Here is a 24,259-nt window from a genome sequence, read left to right on the forward strand (position 1 = left end):
TGATAATTAACTCTCCTGTTTTTGTTTATTGATGTAAACAATTCGTTAATGAATAATGTCATTCTACTCGCATTGGCAACTCAACTGGTCATAGAGGTGAAACTTTAGAAAAATGATCAGAGATCGAGTATTGGTAAAATGACAATTTTTATCCACATTTAATTCCTTACCCAACCAAAGAATTGATATCACAATCGGAGAACTTCCCATTTATTTTGCATTCCCACTCCACCATAGTTTGATCAACATGTGTCAACTAATATTAGTACGTACAAAAATTAAATATAATTTTTGTACCAACAAAGTCCAATACATTGATCTCAAAAATGTGATGATGATTTATAAGAAAATAAAATTATGTCTTTATTATTAGTTATAGTATTTTAGCGTAATGGTAAGATCTTAACAAGTACTATTAAAACTAGGTCATAAATTTGAGTCTGATCTGCAGTCTATCTTCTTGTAAAATTTTAATTGTCAATTCAAGTGTAAAGATAATGTCAACAAAATAAAAACAATTACATCATCAAGCTGATACATATAAATCCATACTTTGATTTTATCATATCTTATATTATTCATTATAACAGGAAATATAATGCCAAATAATAAAATAAATATAAAAGTCCTTAGAATGAATATTTTACAACTCCAGGAATGTGCGTCTTCATGAAGTAGTCTTCCCATTTGATGCAATTTGGGTCGAAGAAAAGCGTTTCACTCAGATTCATCTTTGTAGTAGCCCTTCTCAACCTTTCAGTATTGGTGTCATCAAAACTGCAATTTAATATAAATAAATTGATTATATATAATTTTGAACAGATACTACAATGTAATAGAGTCGGTAGCATTCAAAAAAAAATTGATTATATATAATCACTTAATCACTAATACAAATTATAATTATTACACTTTTAATTTATTAGTTGACATTTATCATTACTAATTTAATAATAATAAAAACAAATAAATACCTTCCATAGAAGAACAAGTATGGCTTATAAAGCTCAGCAAGACGAATGACCAAGTTGATATTTTTCTCTACGCTCATGCACTTCTCTTCAAAATAATTGAAGAGTACCATGTTCAATAGCTTTAATACCTAATATTCACACAGAAAAAAAAAAAATTGCTCAAATATAAGACAACCTAATTTGCCCCATATATGTATATATATTTGAACAGATACTACAGTGTAGTAGTACTCAAAAAAATAATAATAAGAAGAAATAAAACCTTTAATATTGGGAGATAATGAATTGCAATATATGTTCGCAAGCCTTTCATGGTGGTAAGAAACACAGGTTTTTGCACTTTGACGATCTGTCCAGTCTTTGTGGACCATGGATTGTCGGTGAAGTAACGAAAGAACAATTTTTGAATATCATTAGCTTTGAGAGGATTGGTGAAAGAAGAGCCAACATGGTAGATGAATTCTTGAGGAGGAGGATGAGTTATAGCAGCATGATGCACAAGTGCTGCAAGTATGGAGTTCACCACCATATCACCTGGAATCTGCAACTCCCATCCCATTATATTCCATATTATATATATATTCCATCATATCATATATACAGGCCAGGCCAGGCCGCCCACTCAAATCAAATTAAATATTTATTGTTACATACCGCGTCAAGTATTGTGTTTGGATCGCCCATGACAATGTTTACTTTTCCCTTGCCATACATCAATACAAAAATATCTATGGTTCTGTTCTTGCCCACAACATGCGTGCGTTAGAAATATATATATGACAAAACATTATATTATTGGTATGTACACTATCTAGTTGTCGCTTGCGTGCATGCATGAAATTATATATATCAATATATGCTACTATACCTATAAAAAACATACGGAGTATATATTTACCTTGCACCTTCAATCCATCCCGGGAAAGGTTCTTTATAAGTGCTAGTTATAATTGTGGGGCGTAAAATAATGAGGTGCAAACTCTCCTTGGAGGCCAATAGCAGCATTTCTCCCATTGCCTTTGTGAATGAGTATGTGTTTGGCCATCCATGCACCTTTGCCCTATTTCATTTAATTTATATCAATTTCAACTTAGTCTTGAATTATAGTGGCCGGATGACTAAATTGGGTATTAACTCTTTATTTAATCTAATTGAATTCACATGTAAGAAAATCACAAATCACCTTTGGATGCCCAACTCTTTCATGGCTAATCTCACTTCTTTTTCAGTTGCTTTCTGGGCTTCAAGCTCCTTTAATTGCTCCTCTATCACCTTTTTCTCTACTTCAATGTCTAAGTAGGAGTTGCCATTAAGTGTTTCACCCAGATATAATGGCCTTTCTGGTAAAATTCCTGACCCATGTCCACAAACATAAGCTGCAAATCATGCATACAATATTATTAATTATTATTATTATTCAAAAACTTAGCTTGCTAGTTGGTATTATTTATATATTTAAAAAAAAAAATAAAATTGAAACTAACGTACCAGTGGATACATGGACAAGCATCTTCACTTTCGAACATTTCTTTGCAAATTTGAGGACATTAAATGCACCGAATGTGTTAATACTCATCGCAACGTCATACCTACACTCAAAACAAATAACCATATATATATTTGTTACCGTACAAAATAAATTTCTAGAGTTTACTACAACGTCGTACGTAAAAACAATGAATCACGTACAAATTAAACTGTTGAAGCTCTATATACCATATATATACCTCTCATCGAACGTTGTAGTTGCAGCTGAGTTAATGATGATGTCTACTTCTCTCAAGACTTGATCCTTTAGGTGGGAGTTTACAATCCCCAATTCGTCGGAGGAAATGTCCCCGGGAACCGGAAACACCTTCTCCTCCGCAAGGGCGCTCAGCCTGAGGCTGCCACCAACTTTCTCCTTCAAAACTCTGAACAATTCAGTCTCCAAAACCTGAAAATTAATATCCATTTAGGGGCAATAAATTATTAATTACTATATCCATGTATAGTACCACAAAATTTTAAACAAAATCAAATGTAAATTTTTCATTTTTAATTTTTTACAGACTAAATATGCTTGCTTGGTAATAACGTATGCAATTAATAATAAAATATATGTACAACGTTTTACTTGAACTGATATCATATTCAACTAAACAAAGTAAATTATTAACCCGGCCTATTTATAATATATGTGTGCGTATAGTACCTTCTGGTGCAATCGATATATATTTTTTATGAAGCACATGCAACTGCTCAACTACTTCACATTTAAGTTGGTTAAATAGTAAGAATGGGAAAATTAAAGGAGACAAGATATTTATGTCATGATATATATATTTATTTATTTATGAAAGAGTAATGTTATTCCACCGTTTGATTGATAGATTACTTAATTTTTTGGGTTAGTCAATCCATATCACCCAATGAACGATAGAGGAAATTTAGGAAGAGTAAGAAATTTTATTCATTGTGAATGAAAATTAAAATTTTAGGTAAATGCTTTAATTTATTTTTTTAAAAAGGCAAATATATAATTAGAGTAAAAAGGCTGTACCTCGTTATTAAATCTTTGTCTAGCAGAATCAGAATCCTTAGCTCTTATTAACAGGAAGATCTTCTTGATATTGGGTTGCGTTCGGAGTATCTTCTCTACCAGCACTGCATTAATATAATTGGAAAAACATTAGCCGCCAATTACGTTGAAATGATAACAACAAATTAGAGAATGAATTGAAGCTAAGGAACCTTTAGCGAGAAAGCCAGTTGCGCCAGTGATGAGAATTGTTTTTCCGAGGAAGAAGTCCATGATTGAGCTGAGCTGAGGAATTTGATGTTATTGAGGTAAGCTGAAAGCTGGATGGGTATAGTAGCCTGAGAAAATGGGTGATGTTGTGGGGGTATGTATATAGGCCAGGGGGGAGATGTGAATGTATGTGAGATTGCTGGCATGGATTCCCAGTGGAAAAGCTCACGGTGGTGGGTCCATATAATTATATTATTGCTTCTAAGAGACCATGTATACCATAACTTTTTGTATATATATTTTTTTTTCAGCCAGGATCTGTGAAACGTGAAACATTATTGAGTAAAAAAAATAATATTAATAATATTAATAATAGCGCTGCAATTCTTGCATGGCCATCCAAGAAATGTGCACGTATCACTCAAGCTATATGTGATCATGGGTCCTACACGTCGTGGACACCTAAGTTTACTAGTTTCGCTAAAAAATAAGAGTTGGATGACACCTTATTTTAGTATTTTGTACCATATTGCCAGACATACTATTTGCTATGGTCTATGGAATAAGAAGAAAGAAAGTAGTCAAGAAACCCACAAAAAAAAAAAAAAAAAAAAAAAAAAAAAAAAAAAAAAAAAAAAAAAAAAACGAATCTCAATCATTATACCACATCATAAACTTAATAAACTACGAGCAAAGGACATACGCACTTCAAAAAATATATACAATCTCAATTATGATGTTCGATCATAAGATGTTATTCAATTTGTGTACTTATTAACTTCTTAGTGGACGGTGGATACATCTTGAGGAGTAAAACCTGTCTCTTAAGTAGAGGATTGAAGGACAAATATCAGCATATTGTTATCAAAACATGGTGTTATTTGTTATACATGTTCTTAGCTTGGGCTGCTTGGCTATACTTAAAGACATCTTGTGTTGCTTCATAACTCATTATCTTTTGTTGCTAGCGTCCCTCTTGTCAGAGTCGACGACCTCCGTGTCAGAATCTCTAAGACTGCCTAATCTATAGAGATTCCAAATATTATATTTATATTCCATAACATTACAAATATATCACATGAGCCATAGGACTTCACAGAGTCATAACCTTCGAGATCAACACCCATGTCTCGAACCACTTGATCAATCTTCAAACCACGTTGCGCCAAATCAGTCCACCGTTCAATCTGTTGCACTAATGCTCCTGCCTCTCGCACCACAAACCATCATTAGCATTGCCCAACACAGTGTTTTCCTGTTTTCCTGGTGCACACAATTGGTTCATCCCGAACCAATTCTTCTTCAACCATCGGCCTCCCATAACTGCCGTGGCATATGCCAGGTCCGCATCCCTCCTAGCATCCGTGCTGCCCATCACTGCAGCACCCTGACAATTGGTTCATCCCGAACCAATTCTTCTTCAACCATCAGCCTCCCATAACTGCCGTGGCATATGCTAGGTCCGCATCCCTCCTAGCATCCGTGCTGCCCATCACTGCAGCACCCTGGACTGATTGACATTGAACAAGCTACAACGACTCAACTCATACCAAAATATGAGACTAATCCTATGGACCCACAATAATTAACGAAACAACACAATCCACAAGATATAATAAACCAAAAGCTCTGATACCATGTTAAAATTCAGAATTTGAGAGACCTGGCGGGTGGAGAATATCCACCACCCGCCAGTAAGGCGGAAGCAAGATATGTAAGAACCAAAGAACAAGAGAATAGATTATATTAAAAGAATACAATAGATTGTCTCCCTCTCTCTCTCTGTCTATTCTATACTTCTATGGACCTCTATATATACTAAACTAGATACTAAATTAGTCTAGGAAACTACTAATAAGAATAGGAAAGTAAGACAACTTTCCTAATATTCAACACTTATGATTTCTTTCCTTAACATGTGATTTCTTTCTTTAACATACTACTGTCCACAATAAGTTTTTTTATCTTTAATTTCAATTTATAATACTAATTAAGAAAAAATTATAATTTTAGTTATTAAGTTATGGGATATAAGGGATTTAGTCCTTATGTTAATAAGCAATTATATTTCTGGAAAGTAATAGTAAATTTTAATAATGTAATCACTTTACATGTAAATTTAAATTTCAAACTTTATATTTAAAATACTCAAATTTCATTCATTTAATTAAAACAATGTTTCATGGTATATAGCTCTAACCTATCTTTGCTAGCACTCCTCTTCTTCACACATTTATGTTCCTTTGACACGATAAACTAAACGTTTAAATTAAATCCAATTATGTATCTTAAAGCTAGTGGATCGGAGTTGGTGTCCCTTTGACCCTAGCTTTGAGGGGCAAAAAATCATTCAAATTTAAATACTTAGAAGTAATATATAAACATGGTTTCGCAGGTATCTTTAAAGCAAGCTTAATACTATTGGAGAAGTTCCACGTTTGCTATACGATTCTGTTTCTTGACTAGGAAGGTACGTATGTATTATACCCAGTTCAAAATTGCAAATGTATAGTGACATGCATGCATCATAAAAAAAAATAAAAAAAATAAAAAAAATTAATAAATTAAATTAAAGATTGAAATTGTTGATGAACATTTAATTTGAAGTTCCCGGCCGGCGGCAGGAGAAGATTACAGTCTTTTCTTCAAGCATCTAAAAGGTAGATAGTATTATATAGTTACCACCCATTTCTGGAAAACTCTCAAAATGCTTCCCTCTTTGACCTGAAAGATTGGGTTGTTGGCAAAACCAAAATTTTCAATAATCAAGCATATAATACATCAAATATAAATATTTTATATAACAAGAATTATATGTGTTATATCGGAGGATGACAAATGAGAAGGAAGATGAACTTGAATTCCATCTTTGCCCACTCGTTTGTCATCCTTCGATATGTTACACTCTTATATAAGTCATTTATTATTAATCACTCTTTTTCGCGTCATAGTTTTATTAGTTTAGGTAGGGTGATTATCAATTTATTAGTAATCTATGACAATAAAATGTCTTCTTCTTTGAATTAAAAATCTAATAGCAAATACTAATTATATGGATGAAAAACATTATTTTACTACAATTAATTAATTTTTTTAATTGAGATACATAAAATCTGATATCAAAATTAAGTTTTTAATTAAAATAAAATACGTATTTTAATTCTTCTGTCTCATAGAAGCCAACTGTTATTGATGTACCTCATACGTTACTTAGAAGGATTCGATGTTTCACCTCATAGTACGGTCTGCCTCCATTTTCTTTCCTTTAAAAAAAAAAAAAAAAAAAAAAACTCTCAACTTAATTAATATATTATACAGAGTAAATGAGTAATAACCGGGGTAGTTTAGATGGTAAATGAGCTCTCTTTGTGGGAAACTTTTGGAGTAATCTGGGTATGATCTCCACAAGTGATGATTCTCTGAGGGTCAGCTCACCTCTCGGAGCGAGCGAACGGAGATTAGTCGGGTGGACCTACACCGTTTTAAACATACAGAGAACCAAAAAAAGCTACATATTACATGAAAATTAGAGGAATCGAAGACAACGACATCAGCAAAGGCAACCATGTTTTGACTTTTGAGTGTTGGCGGAAAATGACTTACGCCAATGTTTTGACTTTTGAGTGTTGGCGGAAAATGACTTACGCCAATGTTTTGACTTTTGAGTGTTGGCGAAAATGACTTACGCCAATGTTTTGACTTTTGAGTGTTGGCGGAAAATGACTAACGCCAATGTTTTGACTTTTGAGTGTTGGCGAAAAATGACTTATGCCAATGTTTTGACTTTTGAGTGTTGGCGGAAAATGACTTACGCCAAAATTTGGCATAAGTCATTTTCCGAAAAGATACCTACATTTTTCTCAATCAACAAAAAATATTTTCTATTGACTGAATTTTTCTATTGCATCTAAACATTAAAAATTCGTAAAATATTTTTCAGAAGTTATTTTTTGAGTTTCTAAACCCACCGTTAATAAAATTTGGTGCAAATTAAAGGTAAGAGTCGGAAAAAGTTGTCACCTCATAGGACAGATGAAGGAGGGTGTTGGGCGCGGCATCATGGGTGGCTTTTAGGTTAATTATGTTGTTTCATGCATGCATGCTTTAATTTGTTTAATATGGTTGTTTGTCTTTTTCCTAAGATTGTGTCAAAAGTACACTGAAATACCTAGAAGCTAGTATAAGATATGTCAACATGCAAATTGCAAAATATATATTCCATGCAGTAGGTCAAATGATTTGAAGTCCAAGTTTCAGCAATCTTCAAATAATCTATTACTGGCTGGTAGTAACCTTATCTGCCCTCCTGTTGCTCAAACTTTTTACATTATAGTATCCGCCAAAAAGAATTGTTCTACATTTTATAAATTAAAAAAATGTAAACCTGTCAACTAATAATTATAATCATAATCATTATTTTAATTTACTGATCTTTTTGCCTAATATAATAAATAGAAGGGTATTAAAGAGTTTAAAATTCAATAAAATATGTGATGTTTTAGTATAAGTAGCTTCATATTGGTCAACATATCTGAGGACCGGGTCTACTATAAATCGGTAGTGCTAGGCCCGTACTATAAATCGGTAGTGCTAGGCCCGAAAGAAGCTATATATATAGCTCAAGTAGAGGACTAGTCGTGGAGAATTGAACCCTAGTGTATGGGTTAAAGGTTAGGATTAGAAACCACAAAGCTAGGAGTGCTATAATGATCTAATGAATGATCTTTAAGGGAAAGGAATGGTGCCATATATATCATATCGTTGAAGATCTTCTGGTTGGTTGACAAATGTACGGCATCGGCTTGCCTCCAATATTAGTCATATCCGTGTCCTCCCACTACCTGGATGTCAACGATCTCTACATGGATAAATAGGATATCATACATTCTTGTACTTGATATCTTGATCGAGTGACTTGAGTGATCAGTGCTTACGTTATTATATTGGAGTTTGCATGTTTGATACCCCTAGTAGTACTCCTGGGGTCTCATGGCCTCATCAGTAACGTAACATACCTCTAAGGTTTTTATACTATGGGTGTATTTTTTTGAAAGAAAATGCTTAATTCATTGAATCAGAACTATACTATGTGTTTTAATTTGTACATTATTAGTAATATGATATTGACATGCGAACTAATATATTATTATATTTTAGAGGTTTCCTTTGAACTATATTAATTTGGTGTTATGTTGTTTCTCATATATACATTAAAATTTATATGATGATAGATTGATAGTGTAGACGATTCAAGAAATATATATATATATATATATATATATATATATATATATATATATATATATATATATATATATATATGAACAAATTATTAGATTATGGTGGGTAACCAAGATGACAGACAAGACTCTGAATAATTGTATGCAGATCAAAGATCTTCCTTTGTTGTCAAGGTTTTAGCTAAGATTTTGTTAACGATGATGGCTGATTGTCTGACAAATAACATATAGATTAGTGATTGATATTACAACACCATTCCCTAAGCCCTGGGTAATTGGAAATGGAATGGCAAAAGTGTTCTGATTTCTTAATTAATTTCCTTTTCTTCACGCAACAAAAAGTTTGTGCATTATTTTAGATATGTTCTTTTAAATACAATTTTGTTTTAATTGTGACAACCTAGCCACATGATCGGTTTCATTTTACAAATTTCTTGTTGGGAAAGGCATCGCTTTTGACTTATTGTATCTCACACATTTCATGACGTACTGTAGGTATTATGAGAAATTAGAATATAAGTTAGAAGAATATAACTTATAATATCATAGATATTAATAGAGATTAACATTTTAGTTGCTTAAGTAACTAAATTTATTGTTAGAAAAAAAAATAGCAGACGTTGTAAGTGGCTATTTTGTGATAGAAATATATATGGGGTTCATTCTGATTAAGATAAGGTTAATGAGACCAATAGATCAATATATTGTACGCTCAAAACAAATAATGAGTGAATTAGAAATTGATTTTCAAAGTAGATCTATTTGAGTTGGAAAATGAAGGTGAAAAGACTTAGGCCCCGTTTGGTAAAAAATTGGCCTATAGGCCAATTTTGACTTATTTGACCACTATTAATTGTTTGATTTAGTTAAAATATTAATATAAATGTTTGGTTAATTAGGTTTTTGCAACTCCAAAAGACTAAAATTCAAAAAGTTACTCCGAGCAACTTTTTCAATTAACTTTTTGAGAAAAGAAATTATACCAAACAGCTATCAGCTAACAGCTAATTTACCAAACACTTTTCTAAAATCAGCTAATGTTATCAACTATTTATACCTTCTAATTAACACAATCAGCTAACATCTAACAGCTATCAGCTAACAGCCATTTTACCAAACAGGGTCTTAGAAGAAGAACTTGTCTCACATTGAAAAAAGAAGGAGATTTGCACCACTATATAAACAAAACCCTTTTAAAAGAAAATTGAATTGTATATATATAGAATAAAAACTCTATCTCGTGTGCAGGGGATGCAAATCAAATATAAAATTGAGCTTGAAAAGACTTGACGTTATGTCTCTTTTCAAAAATATTTTCTAACATTTTTGTCACTGTTCAATAAGTAACTTAACTTCTCGGAGGGTGTCCGAAGAGTAACTTCTCGGATGTGTGAATGTGTCTGAGAAGTGAGTTTTTACCTCTCGGTCAACTTAAGTTTAACCAAAGAGTAAAATGTGACTCTTTGGCCTAGACGAGAAGTTGACTTCTCGTACATATAGGTATTGCTTGGAGTAGTTACTTCTTGAACTACTCTTTGCGAGTACTATTCAGAGTATAGTTGTGGACTATTAATAATTCTAATACAATAGAATTAATTCTAATTTTAATTTTTAGAATTTATTTCTATATTATAGTTTGTCTATTATGAAGGTTACATAGACTAATTTTGAATATCAGTATAAATGTCAAGTTAAATGCTATTTAATACCTTCTCTAATATAAACCTGAGATTTTACAACAGTGAAAATCTTCAGCTTTCTCTCTTGAATCCCTGGCTCATCTTCCTCAAGTTTTTATGTTCTAAACATGTTCTAGTTCATCGGGCTTATTGTTTGAGTGCTTAAATCATAATTTATAATTCATTTTGTCTTGAAAAACCTATGCTACAACACTTTATTTGAGGGGAAGAGAGTGTTGGATGAGATGGAGGGGACGAAAGTGGTGATATGGACGACGTTGATTGCTGGTTATTCAATGGGTTTTGATACAGATGCATGCATCTACTGCATTTAAGATTTAGATTACTGACAAAATTCAGCTCTGCAAATAGCAGTTTGTTGCTGAAAACTTGAATAATAATTATAATATTGCAGCAGGTTGGATCCGATGCATCTTTAATTGCATAAGCAGTAGCAGCTTTAAAGCCATTTTCTGTAACTAGCTCAGCCACCAGTTCTGATTTTTTTTTAATAAAGATCCAATGATAAGATATTACAGATAAAGTTTGGAGAATTAGAAAACCACTCTGAGCAATCAATCATAAAAACGGACATCCTAGCCAAAGCATGAACTCTCCGATTCGCAGATCGCTTAGCAAACGATACAAAAACTTGAGTAAAATCAATGCATCACATTACAAAATATGAATAGCCTACTAGCTCCTGATTAGAGGCTGTTTCATACCCCATTTCCATCATTACTACTTAAAAACAAAACAACAGATGCAAGCTAGTATTATTCCTTGATTTTACTCAGTGGCAACAGAAGCAAATCTGGAATCTGGTGGGTGAATCATTGTCCAATGAAAGAATGAGGGCAAAAATAACAACTTCACTATGCACAGTACAGTACAACTTGGTACAATTCCTCAATTTTATGGAAGAGAAGATGATTGATTATAATCTTAAATTATGGATCGGAATCAATACTTAAGAAAGCTCCAAATGCTCTTGAAATCCAGTAAAATTAACATGTACTAGTACAGCATATGACTAATATGAGACAACACAGCTTTTGTCCAATAGTACTCACTACTCAGCTAAGAAAAGGAATAATTGTGTTATAGTGGCTATGATTATGAAGTTAGCATAACAGAGAACCAAAAGTTCTGCACTACAAAAATATCAAGAAAAGAATCCAATCCTTCTCAGATTGAGATGCCAGGAAGCAGCTACCTCAAGCCGCTTTGCAAGTAGCAATAGGATATGACATGCTGTAGGTACAAGGTTGGATTTAAGATAATGAAAAATTCTCATACCTCTTTAGTTCATACCAAACAGGTGACAAATGTGTAAACTTGTTGCAAAACTTCTTGGCCAGGTTATAACCTTTTGAATTCCTGCACAAAAACCATCTCTGACAACCTAAAGCCGACTACAAACACCTCAAAGACCAATGAGGCAATCAACAATAGAAGAGGAACCAATATCAAATAACTGAATTTTAGGAATAAAGTGGAAGTACTTCTAAATTATAAATCCCTTCCTAACAGCATTTTGAGTACTAGATGCAAGTTGTCATTACTGAAGGTGAATAGAAAAATATAGCATAGCATACTAGTATAAGACATGGAATGCCAGATCTAAGACCTGCCCCAACTTCTAAAATATAAATCCCTTCCTAACAACAAACAGTTTACATGATCGTGATGCTTTCAACAGTATGTTACAGGGCTGGATCGCGTCACAGGCCTACGGACTGGACTCGAGTGGCGAGCCGGAGGGACGGGGGAATCTGGTGATCTACCTATGGTTAAAGATAAGAGAGAACAAAGGATAATGATAGCTAGTGGACACAAGATTGTTAAAAGAACTGAAGCGTTTCTGGAGTGCTTCTCCTCCCAATCTTTCATATACTTGAAAGCCAAAAAATAAAATCCAAGATGATCTCCCCCCATGCATGGCGAGACTTAAATACAAGAAATAAAGAACCTATCCTAGAAAGCAGGAGAAGCAAAACTAATAATAACGTTAACAAACTAATAGTAACGTTAACAAACAAGAAGATAGGAAATATTTATTTTGAAAAAGTCCTAGGCTGCTGCCACCTTCTTCTTCCTTCGCTGATATGTTTTGCCAATGAACGTATCAATACCCCCTCCCTGCAAATCAAGCTTGTCCTCAAGCTTGTAATCGGGAAATAATTCCTGGAAATGAGAAACAGTTTCCCACGAGGAATCCTCAGGCGCGGCACCCTCCCACTGGACCAGAACCTCAGGCACTCCACGATTCAACCGGGAGCGAAGTACATCGGTAGGCCGAAGCAAAACTTTACCATCCTTGACTGGCGGAAGCACCGGAATGGTGTGAGGGGGCTCCCCGATGAATTCCTTAAGCAGGGACACGTGAAAAACATCATGGATGTGAGAATCCGGAGGGAGCTCGAGCTGATAAGCCACCTTACCGAACAATTTCTTAATACGGAACGGCCCGAAAAATTTAGGGGACAACTTAGTGAACAAATGGCGACGAACGGACAGTTGGCGATACGGATGGAGACGTAACCAGACCCACTGGCCTAACTGGAAGTGGACCTCACGATGATGATGATTATAAGAAGCGGACATACGGGCCTGTGCAAGCCGCAAACGGTCACGAACTTCGGCCAGAACCATATCCCGCCTTTGTAAGTGATCATCTATGGCCTCAAGTTTTGAAACGCCTGGTTCATATGACAGAAGTTTGGGAGGATCTCTCCCATAGACAACTCGAAAAGGAGTCGTGCCGATCGAAGTGTGGAACGAAGTGTTGTAGCAAAACTCCGCCCACGGCAACCACTCCACCCATTGGCGAGGGCGATCGCCCACGAAGCAACGCAAGTACATCTCTATCGTACGGTTGGTCACCTCCGTCTGGCCATCGGTTTGCGGGTGGTATGCGGTCGAAAAGGACAAGGTAACACCACTGAGTCTGAACAATTCTTTCCAAAATGCGCAAGTAAAAGTCTTGTCCCGGTCGCTAACCATGCTCTCCGGGACACCGTGCAACTTGACGATGTTCGCAAAGAAAACAGTGGCGACCGTAACCGCCGTGAAGGGATGCGAAATCGGAATGAAGTGAGCATATTTGGAGAACCTGTCAACGACGACCAATAAAGCAGTTTTCCCGTGTACCTTCGGTAATCCTTCCACAAAGTCTAGTGAGACATCACTCCAAACAAGTGACGGAATAGGCAACGGTTGAAGAAGACCGGCCGGTCGCAGGTTTTCCCACTTGTTGCGCTGGCACGTAGTACACGAGCGCACGTAGTCCCGAACAGAGGTCTTCATTCCTCGCCAATAGAATTCCCGGGACACCCGGAACAAGGTCTTCTGAGCGCCCTCATGCGTGGCATCATGAATACCTGCAAGGATTACAGGAATAAAGTTAGAAGTAGGAAGTAGATAAACACGATCTTTATACCTGAGGACTCCATCACGCAAAGACCAGCGGTCACCAGCCGAACCCGCATTCACACGATCGAGCAAGGATTTTCCTTCCGGGGAATCGTCCAACTCGCGGGAAATGGAGTCCAGCAACGAGGAACGAGGACTGGACAAGAAAAACAACATTGGGGAGTCCTCGTCACGGCGGGACAACGCGTCTGCGACCGCGTTTAAACGCCCGGCTCGAAACTCAACCTCAAAATCGTATCCTAATAACTTGCTAATCCAGTGGTGTTGAGGAGACGTCGTGAGACGTTGCTGCAAAAGGAATTTGAGGCTGTAATGGTCCGTGCGGATCAAGAACCTACGACCCCATAGGTAGTGTCGCCAATGACACACTGCCTGAGCGAGGCCAATCAATTCCCTCTCATAGGCCGCTAACTGATGATGTCGATTGGCAAGCTTGCGGCTAAAAAAAGCAATGGGGTGATTAAGTTGATGCAGAACCGCCCCAATACCCACCCCCGAAGCGTCACACTCCACAATAAATAATTCATCAAAGTCCGGGAGTTGCAGCACTGGTGCCGACGTGACAGCGGATTTAAGCTTAGCAAAAGCGACGTCCGCTGCAGGGGTCCAACTAAAAGCGTTAGATTTTAATAAAGAAGTTAGGGGGGCCGCAATTAAGCCGAAATCTTTAATAAATTTCCTGTAAAATCCAGCTAAACCCAAAAACCCACGCAACGCGCGAGTAGACTGCGGCACCGGCCATTCCAGGACATCTTTAATTTTATTAGAGTCCATTGAAACGCCGTCCGCAGCAATAACATGACCCAGATAGCAAACCTGAGACTCACCAAAAACGCACTTAGATTTTTTTAGGAGTAAATGATTATCATGCAATAAAGCAAAAACCGTCCGAACATGATGCAAATGCTCAGCCCATGTCCTACTATAGATAAGTATATCATAAAAAAAAACGAGGACAAATTTACGGAGTAAAGACCCGAAAACCTGATTCATCAACGCCTGGAAAGTGGACGGCGCATTGCACAACCCAAAAGGCATTACCAAGAACTCGAAATGGCCGTGGTGCGTTCGAAACGCCGTCTTTTCGACGTCATCGGGGTGCATGCGAATCTGATGGTATCCGGACCGCAGGTCCAATTTGGTGAAAAAACGTGAGCCGTGCAACTCGTCCAGAAGTTCGTCAATGACGGGGATGGGAAACTTATCTTTAACTGTTTTGGCGTTGAGTTCCCGGTAATCAATACAAAATCGCCAAGACTTGTCTTGTTTAAGGACAAGCAACACGGGCGACGAATAAGGTGAACGACTAGGCCGGATAAGGCCCAATTCAAGCATGGCCCCGCACTGTTTCTCTATTTCGTCTTTTTGTGCCTGCGGGTAACGGTAGGGACGAACAGCCACCGGGTCCACCCCAGTCGCAAGTGTAATACGATGATCACAAGAGCGAGCCGGAGGAAGTGACGTGGGCTCCTGAAATAACACAGAATAGTCAGTGAGAAGATGTTCTAAAGCGGTCCTGGCCGGCGTTGTGCTTATCGCGCGCAACGCGCGATGGGGCCGAAGAAGCTCGCCGTGCCAAGTGATGGGGTTGCCTTTAACGGTAAAGGACATTGTAAGGGCAGTGAAATCCCAAAGAATTGCTCCCAAGGTCCGCAACCATTTAACACCCAAAACTAATTCAAAACCCGCCAAAGGAATAACATACGGACTAATAAAAAATATTAAACCATCCTTAACAACGCGAACTTTATCGCACAGTCCAGAGCCGGAAATCTGTTCGCCATTCGCGACCGCAACCTGGAGACCGACGCACTCGGTGACCGGGAGGCCAAGCAACTTCGCCGTATGCTCACTGATGAAGTTATGTGTACTGCCCGAGTCAATCAAAGCAGTGACAGGCGTGTCTGCGAGAAATACTTGCACCTGCATAGTTTGACCGGGATTAGAACCTGTAATGGCGTGTAAGGAGATCTCTGGATTGTCAGTAGCCATCTCCGGAAGAGGGTCGCATTCCGCGTCTGAAATAGTGTCATCCAAGACGAGAAGGAATAAATGCTTGCATTGATGCGCAGGGGTCCACCGTTCGTCGCAATTGTAGCAAAGGCCACGCGAACGCCGGTGGGTATACTCTGCGCGTGAGAGGCGTCGTTCCGGTGGAGGAGTCGCGCCGACGGGCCGGTTCGAAACAGAGTGCGCGCTGGCCGACGAAGACGCGGAACGACTCCCTAGCGAGTGGGCAGTGACACTGGCCGGGAACGAAGCAGTCGCTGAGGGACGGCCAGAGGAGATGGACGCGGACTGCTTCGACTGTGTACCTGAAAAAGAAAGGTTGGCGGTGTTAGATTGTCGTCGAGGCAATCCCGAAGACTCGCGCGGAGCACATGACTGTCGTCGGCTATATGAACGCGCCAAGTTCATGGCGATATCCAGGTTCGCCGGCCGGTGGTTTTCGACATCAATTCTCAGCCACTCGTCGAGGCCGGCAGTGTACAAGTCGACCTCTTGGTCGCGACGAACAGTGGTGGAGCGCATGAGCATTGACTGGAACTCGTCGTTGTAATCCTCAACCGGCTTCCCGTCTTGATTGAGCTTGGCTAGCGATCCCAGAACGTTGCTGCGCAGCCCAGGGCCAAAACGCAAGAAACATCGCTGCTTGAACTGCTGCCATGTCATGTCTGGTTCCTCAAGCTCCAGCCGGAAATGCCACATCTGGGCGACACCCGTCAGGTGGAACGCGGCGGTGCTGACGAACTCTTGCGGCGGCGTGTTCTGGGCTTTGAAAAATTGTTCACAGTGATGCATCCAGCCAATGGGATCATCTCTGCCATCATAGCGGGGAAATTCGAGGCGCGTAAACTTAGGCAGGGCTGTGGTGGCCAGACCGGAAGACGCCGGAACTTGGGCAGCCTCAGGGCCTGTGTGGGGTGCAGCGTGGCTGCTGGAAGCGGTGGCCGGCTCTTTTCCGGTAAGAAACTGGCGGAACATTCGGCGCAGCTCATCTTGGTCAGCGCGCATGGCCTCCATCGCTGTGAGTTGGTCAGTGCGCATGGTCTCGAGCGCAGCCTGGAGGTGTTGGACATCCCCGCGAATCGCCGTGAGGGAGTCAGCCGGTGAGTTGTCGCCCATGACGATAGGCTCTGATACCAAATTTGTTACAGGGCTGGATCGCGTCACAGGCCTACGGACTGGACTCGAGTGGCGAGCCGGAGGGACGGGGGAATCTGGTGATCTACCTATGGTTAAAGATAAGAGAGAACAAAGGATAATGATAGCTAGTGGACACAAGATTGTTAAAAGAACTGAAGCGTTTCTGGAGTGCTTCTCCTCCCAATCTTTCATATACTTGAAAGCCAAAAAATAAAATCCAAGATGATCTCCCCCCATGCATGGCGAGACTTAAATACAAGAAATAAAGAACCTATCCTAGAAAGCAGGAGAAGCAAAACTAATAATAACGTTAACAAACTAATAGTAACGTTAACAAACAAGAAGATAGGAAATATTTATTTTGAAAAAGTCCTAGGCTGCTGCCACCTTCTTCTTCCTTCGCTGATATGTTTTGCCAATGAACGTATCACAGTAATGGTTCCTGTTAGGCCTTGAAGGTGTTTCTACCAGTCTACTAATCATGAGTTCCAGTTGTTGTAACTACCAATAGTCTCCACAAGAGCATTTTCCATCCTTGAAATGATGGAAACGCTTGTTATCCCTAACAATCAACTCTCTCCCAACAATTCTGGACATGATCTTGATGGCATTATGGCAATCACCACAGACACGTAAGTTCTTGATTATACGCAAAGGTGTTCTAGCTGGCGTACTAATGAGACCATATGCAATGGCTAAGCGCTCGCTATGATATAGCAAGGCCTGCTCCTTTGCCTCTTGATCAATATCATGAAGAACATATCTGGTATCAGGCACATAGGCCTGCTCTTTCATTGCAGCTCTCATCTTCTCTTCATCCTTGTATAGTGTGGGACTACGAAACTCGGCTAGCCTACTTTTTCCCTCTAGCATATTGACTGGCTGCTTCTTTGGAGGAGGTGGAGTAATCTTACTAGGCACATTATCCTCAAGAGGTATCTGACTAGCCCTCCACAATTGCTCAGCACGGTCTTCAAGGTCAATATCTCCATGAATGCGAGCAAAATTCATCAGTGCCTCCCAGACAGCAACTGTGGGCTCAAAAGGAAGTTTTTCAATGAATTCCTCAGCCTCTGTAAGATGCCCACATTTTGCAAGAACACCTAACAGCCCCAAATAATGTTCAATCTGAGGTGCAATTCCATAATCGGTCTTCATGGACTCAAAATGTATGAATGCCTCATCTATTGCATCAGCACTAGCACAAGCCTCAAAAACAGCCAGGAAAGTTTGACCATTGGGTTGTATCCCCAGCGTCCTCATTTGTTCAAACAATGACAACCCATCATCACCCAATCCATTCAATGCATATCCATTGATCATCAAATGCCAAGTATCCATATTCCTCTCAGGCATGTGATCAAAAACTCTCCGCGCATCCATCATGCTCCAACAGTTTGAATACATGTCAATGACCTTATTATTCAACTCAAGATCACTCCTACATTTTGATCTCAAAAAGTAATCATGCACCACTTTTGCATCCTCAAGTTTCCTCGACTTCCCACATGACCCAAAAAGCAAATGGAAACATTGCATGTCTGCAACAACCCCCTTTTCCATAAATTCAATAGCATCCTTCACCTTACCCTGTTGGCACAAGGGCAGTAAATCAGCAGTAGACAAGATATTATCACCAGAGGATTGATCATTCACTAAATTCCCTTGGTTCTGAGACAAACTATTTGTAGCATATGCCCCAACCGGCTGGACATTCTGAGGTTGGTGATGATTCCATTGTTCCTGAACTACAGGGGCTCCCTTCGGGGGCATGTTACTCTGGGTCTGATTATTCCACTGATTTTCACCTCTGTACTGAGGATGTATACTCTGATTTGCCTTTCCCTGATATTGATAGCTTCCTTGAGGAAAACTCTGATTAGAATATCCCATATTCTGATATTCTCCTCGGGGAGAACTCTGATGAGCATATCCCTGATCTTGATATCCTCCTTGGGTATAACCCTGATTCTGATAACCCCCTTGTGGAGAACTCACATATCCTCCTCGGTGAGAACCCGGATTAGGGTAGCCTTGGTTTTGATTAATCCATTGGTTCACATTCCCAGAATTCGGATGCTGATCAAAGCCTTGATTTTGAGGACTAGGGCCCTTTAACCTTTGATTATTATTATGTCCTTCGGCGTTGGAATACTTGTAATCTGGATGGCCCTGATTCTGAGGGCGGGGGAAAGGCTCGTTGGGAACAGCCGCAAACGTGGTGGAGAACGCTCTGAATGAAAGGTAGGGGCTGGGGTTTAGGGTTAGGGTTTTAGGGGAAATTTCGGGAAGGGGAATGACAGAGCGCCGAGAATAAGGGGGGAAATGAAGAGAAGTTAGCACCTTGAGAGAGGAGGTAAGACCGGATACTCGTACCCTGCGTATTGCTGCCATTATTGACGCCATTTTCAGCTCTGGCAATCGGAAAAAGCCACCGATAAACCCTAGCTCAGAAGGAGAGTGGTAGCCGGAGCTGAAGATTCAAGCGACCCGATCTTCACTTCTGTGACAAAGGAAATTTACAACTACTATTAAAGCACTAAATAAATTCTATATTTGTGTAATAATTAAAAAATTATACAGGAAAGATAAATGATAAAAGTATTAATCTTAATTAATACAAACTATATAAATATACTAGTTACCACTATATCCTATTGTTTTTTTTTATGTGTGAATATTACTGACTATATTACAATATAGTATATGTTCATAACTATTTTTTTAAGTTAATGAAACACAAAGAATCAATAACATCTCTATTAAAGCTTAAACTTACAACTTTCTTATATAATAATTTGGTGTCATTGGACAATTAATACACTTATATTGTTTAACTAAAAAAAAAAACTAAAAATAAGTAATTGTGGGTTTGCGGATATCAGACAACCTGAGTTTTCCACAAATTTCGGGTTCGGACTTTCAACGACTTATTGTAATCTTTTTGAAAGGAACATTGACGTCATGAATCTGAGATCATCTCTAAGAAGACTGAAACGTTTGCATAATGTTCAAAATCCGCTGCAAAGCCGCCATTTTTCTGAGTCCCATGCCATCGCATTGGACTATGGAATCTCCGATCTTCAAGATGCACGCCACCCGTTTGATAAAACTTCTGAGAGAGACCGATACGACAACAACCCCCTGCTTTTTCAGTACTCTAGGAGCAATATGAACGTGGAGGTTCTAAATCTGTTTTCGGGTATCCATCGTTCCGGGTTCTTGATAAACGAGTCCAGCCTTTCTTGCGTGTTGAAATCTTGTGGATGCTTGTTTAATCAAGACGTTGGAAAGCAAGTGCACTGCCATTGTGTGAAAGGTGGGTTTTTGGAGGATGTCAGTGTTGGGACATCACTTATGGACATGTACATGAAGACAGGTAGTGTCGTTGAGGGGAAGAGAGTGTTGAATGAGATGGAGGGAACGAACGTGGTGACATGGACGTCGTTGATTGCTGGTTATTCAAGCAATGGGTTGAGTGATGGAGCAATGCAAGCTTTTCATATGATGCAAGTGGAAGGAATTAAGCCTAACCCGTTTACCTTTGCCACAGTCCTCGGAGCTTTAGCAGATGACGATGGTGCCTTGGAGAAGGGATTTCAAGTGCATGCATTGGTTATCAAATGTGGTTTTGATTCAACATTGTTTGTTGGGAACTCCCTAATTAGTGTATATTCAAGGTCAGGGATGGTTAAAGAGGCCAAAGCCGTGTTCGATGACATGGAGGTTAGAAGTGAAGTCTCTTGGAATGCCATGATTACTGGTCTTGTGAGTAACAGGCATGATTTCGAAGCTCTCGAGTTGTTCTGCAGGATGAGGCTTGCACGCGTGAACCTGACTCGGGCAACTTATGCCGCAGTTATTAAACTATGCACCAATCTTAAAGAATTGGAGTTTGCAAGACAGGTTCACACTTGGGTTATAAAGAGTGAATTTGGATTAGATCATAATCTCAGAACCGCACTTATGGGGTCTTACACCAAGTGTGGTGAGATGGATGATGCTTTCAAATTGTTCTCTACTATGCATGGCTATAGGAATGTAGTCTCCTGGACAGCAATGATTGGAGGGTACCTGCAGAATTGTAGACCAGAAAAAGCAGCAAATCTTTTTTGCGAAATGAGAAAGGAAGGTATTAGCAGACCGAACCATTTCACCTATTCAACCATTCTTGCCGCTCATCCTATAATCTCTATCGTCCAGTTACATGCCGAGGTCATCAAGACAAATTATGAAAGCTCGCCCACAGTAGGAACTGCATTGCTCGATGGTTATGTTAAGATTGGAGGACATATTAACGACGCTGCAAAAGTTTTTGAAACAATTTATGAGAAAGACATAGTTGCTTGGTCTGCAATGCTAGCTGGTTATGCTCAGAACGGAGACAGTGAGGGGGCTGGAACAGTTTTCCGCCAATTAGCAAAGGATGGGGTGAACCCGAATGAGTTCACCTTCTCGAGTGTCATTAATGCCTGTGCTACTTCAACTTCTGGTGTGGAACAAGGAAAGCAATTCCACGCATCTTCAATTAAATTTGGATACAATAACGCTCTCTGTGTAAGCAGTGCCCTCGTAACCATGTATGCTAAGCGAGGGAACATAGAAAGTGCGTACGAGGTTTTCAAGAGACAGAAGGAACGAGACTTGGTTTCGTGGAACTCCATGATATCAGGATATGCACAGCACGGATATGCCCCGAAAGCATTGCAGATATTCGAGGAGATGCAGAAGAGGAACATGGAAATGGATGTCATAACATTTATCGGTGTCATCTCTGCTTGTACTCATACAGGGCTCGTTAACGAAGGCCAAAAGCATTTCGACACGATGGTGAACGATCTGCACATTCCTCCATCAATGGAAATCTACTCATGCATGGTGGATCTGTACAGCAGAGCTGGAAAGCTGGAAAAAGCGATGGATCTTATCAACGCGATGCCCTTTCCCGCTGGTGCAACTATATGGCGTACGGTGTTGGGAGCATGCAGAGTTCATCGAAACGTGGAGATAGGGAAACTTGCAGCCGAAAAACTAATATCACTTCAACCTCACGACTCTGCAGCATACGTCCTGCTCTCGAATCTATACGCTGCTGATGGGAGCTGGCAAGAAAGAGAGAAGGTAAGAAAGCTTATGGAAGAGAAAAAAGTTAAGAAAGAAACAGGATATAGTTGGATTGAGATCAAGAACCAGACCCACACATTCATAGCTGGCGATATCTCTCATCCCTTATCCAACAATATCTATATGAAACTGGAAGAACTGAGCTTCAGATTAAGGGAATCTGGATACCAACCAGACACAACCTATGTACTTCATGATGTAGAAGATGAACATAAAGAAGCCATTCTTTCTCAGCACAGTGAAAGATTGGCCATTGCTTTCGGATTAATCGCCACATCTCCAGGTGTTCCTATCCAGATTGTGAAGAATCTCAGAGTTTGTGGTGACTGTCATACTGTGATTAAGCTAATATCCAAGATAGAAGGGAGGGAAATTGTTGTCAGGGATTCAAATAGATTCCACCATTTTAAACAAGGTTTATGTTCTTGTGGGGATTACTGGTAGTACTGACTGCTCACTTATTACAGTAAAAATTTTAATTTCCTTCAAGTCTTAATTTCGATGCTTATATATATATAATATGTAACTAAGCATGCAAATGGAAAAGTGAAGATAATATTAAACCAAATATCATCAATGTACATGGATAATATGAGGGTTAAAACTTACAAGTTAAGAAAGTAATAATAACAAAAATGGGAATAAAAAGAAAAAGATGAGAGATATCCACTTTTTTGCTTTTGGAATTTGGATGGAACGCACTACTGTATACGCGGTACACATCCAGTTACTTCTGGGCGACGTTAGCTTCTGACAACGACGTCGTCTCGCTTTTCCGTTTCCGGAGCCGGAAAACGAGAAGGAACGCGGAGGCGACGACCAAAACGACGCCGGTTAGTCCACACACCATGCTGGCCACAAACAGCACCTCTCTTATCGCGTCATCCTTCTTCCCCTCACGTGAACTCCCTCCAATACTTCTGCCGCCACCGCCGCCGACGCCGTTCCACAAAGAGGCCGTAAAATTCCTCGCCTCCGGCAGCTCCGAAGACTCCGGCGAACCACCGAAGAAGGTGAGAATCTCCGACTTGTTGCCCGAGGATGAGTCCTGATTCCCCAAGCCGTGCTCCGACGGCCGGAGCTCTCTCCCGTCGGCTGCCGGGTTGAGGATATTCAGGGAAACCAGAATTACAAACAATACGACGGCGTAGTTTGAGCAGTGACGGTCCATCTAGAATTTGAGCTCTGTCGTCTTCCCCTGAAATTTTAGCTTAAAGATGACAGTTCTCTTCTTCCTCTCACACTCTATCTTTCCTTAAATAACATTACGATGATGACAACATGGGACGCTTAGGTCGCGTTTGGTATTACAGAAATTGCACAAATTATATCTTACTCGTAGAAATGTTCATTTGTTTAAACTTTAAACTAAATACATTACTATACTTTTTGGTACATAATTACTATACTTTTTGGTATATAATATACCCAATATTTATTTTATATTTGATTTGGTTGCATGCACCGATCATTTTTGTTGGTTTTTCATCTTATATAACTACTCCGAATTCAATTTACTATCAAATCTAACATGAAAAAGTGTTTTAAATATTTAAAACTTTGTTCACAAGATTCGAATATGAAATATTAATTAAAGGAAATTTAAATCTTTTCATTTAAGTTAAACTATTGTGCATTATTTATTATGCTTTTTTTTTTTGATGAATAAAATGGTACAAATGTATCATAAGTGCATAACCAAACTTGTTGAAAGGTTACCATCATTCGCTTTTGGTCCCAACTTGTTTAATGGGTCATTTACATTAATCCTCTCATACCAGCTATCTCCTTTTGAATTCAATGCATTTCTTCAATCCTATCTGCTGGCTCCCAAAAATGACATGCATTAATTATATAAAAGAATCATGCTAGGCTGCCTCGCTCCATTTTTTCAGTTTTCACCTCATGATCATGCGGAAGTACATCTTA

At 39.0% G+C, this 24,259-nt stretch overlaps 4 protein-coding genes across 5 annotated transcripts; 1 reads left to right on the forward strand and 3 right to left on the reverse strand.

Annotated features, from left to right (window-relative positions):
- Window positions 1-453: 453 nt before the first annotated feature.
- On the reverse strand, window positions 454-3,879 carry LOC109169278 (fatty acyl-CoA reductase 3-like). The gene is made up of 10 exons (XM_019318149.1): window positions 3,708-3,879; window positions 3,517-3,620; window positions 2,702-2,910; window positions 2,463-2,563; window positions 2,158-2,350; window positions 1,873-2,034; window positions 1,629-1,710; window positions 1,237-1,515; window positions 975-1,102; window positions 454-777 (listed from the first exon to the last, which is right to left on the reverse strand). The coding sequence occupies exons 1-10, from the start codon at window positions 3,766-3,768 to the stop codon at window positions 630-632; spliced, it is 1,467 nt and encodes a 488-aa protein (XP_019173694.1). The 5' UTR covers window positions 3,769-3,879; the 3' UTR covers window positions 454-629.
- Window positions 3,880-12,091: 8,212 nt separating this feature from the next.
- On the reverse strand, window positions 12,092-19,710 carry LOC109169277 (pentatricopeptide repeat-containing protein At2g15690-like). Of its 2 annotated transcripts, XM_019318148.1 has the most exons (3): window positions 19,177-19,710; window positions 17,642-19,146; window positions 12,092-12,328 (listed from the first exon to the last, which is right to left on the reverse strand). In XM_019318148.1, exons 1-2 carry the CDS (start codon window positions 19,610-19,612, stop codon window positions 17,708-17,710), a joined length of 1,875 nt encoding a protein of 624 aa, XP_019173693.1. In that variant the 5' UTR covers window positions 19,613-19,710; the 3' UTR covers window positions 12,092-12,328; window positions 17,642-17,707. The 2 variants fall into 2 exon arrangements, with proteins under 2 accessions (XP_019173693.1, XP_019173691.1); XM_019318146.1 differs by having other exon boundaries at window positions 17,642-19,710.
- Window positions 19,711-20,063: 353 nt separating this feature from the next.
- LOC109169239 (pentatricopeptide repeat-containing protein At2g27610) lies at window positions 20,064-22,782 on the forward strand. Its single transcript, XM_019318094.1, has one exon. It carries the CDS (start codon window positions 20,171-20,173, stop codon window positions 22,772-22,774), a length of 2,604 nt encoding a protein of 867 aa, XP_019173639.1. The 5' UTR covers window positions 20,064-20,170; the 3' UTR covers window positions 22,775-22,782.
- A 275-nt stretch (window positions 22,783-23,057) lies between these two features.
- LOC109169242 lies at window positions 23,058-23,501 on the reverse strand. The gene has a single exon (XM_019318096.1). The coding sequence runs from the start codon at window positions 23,499-23,501 to the stop codon at window positions 23,058-23,060; it is 444 nt and encodes a 147-aa protein (XP_019173641.1).
- Window positions 23,502-24,259: the final 758 nt, after the last annotated feature.

This window comes from Ipomoea nil, unplaced genomic scaffold (assembly GCF_001879475.1).
Source record: "Ipomoea nil cultivar Tokyo-kokei standard unplaced genomic scaffold, Asagao_1.1 scaffold3267, whole genome shotgun sequence".
NCBI lineage: Eukaryota > Viridiplantae > Streptophyta > Magnoliopsida > Solanales > Convolvulaceae > Ipomoea > Ipomoea nil.

What these genes read in the sequence shown, in the direction of transcription:
- LOC109169278 (XM_019318149.1), bottom strand. Translation starts at nt 3,768, where the DNA reads ATGGACTTCTTCCTCGGAAAAACAATTCTCATCACTGGCGCAACTGGC. An exon ending in GACAAAGATTTAATAACGAG is followed by an intron (nt 2,911 to 3,516) that starts GTACAGCCTTTT and finishes ATTAATTTTCAG; the next exon opens with GTTTTGGAGACTGAATTGTT. An exon ending in CAAACACAATACTTGACGCG is followed by an intron (nt 1,516 to 1,628) that starts GTATGTAACAAT and finishes TGGGAGTTGCAG; the next exon opens with ATTCCAGGTGATATGGTGGT.
- LOC109169277 (XM_019318146.1), bottom strand. Translation starts at nt 19,612, where the DNA reads ATGGCGTCAATAATGGCAGCAATACGCAGGGTACGAGTATCCGGTCTT.
- LOC109169239 (XM_019318094.1), top strand. Translation starts at nt 20,171, where the DNA reads ATGAATCTGAGATCATCTCTAAGAAGACTGAAACGTTTGCATAATGTT.
- LOC109169242 (XM_019318096.1), bottom strand. Translation starts at nt 23,501, where the DNA reads ATGGACCGTCACTGCTCAAACTACGCCGTCGTATTGTTTGTAATTCTG.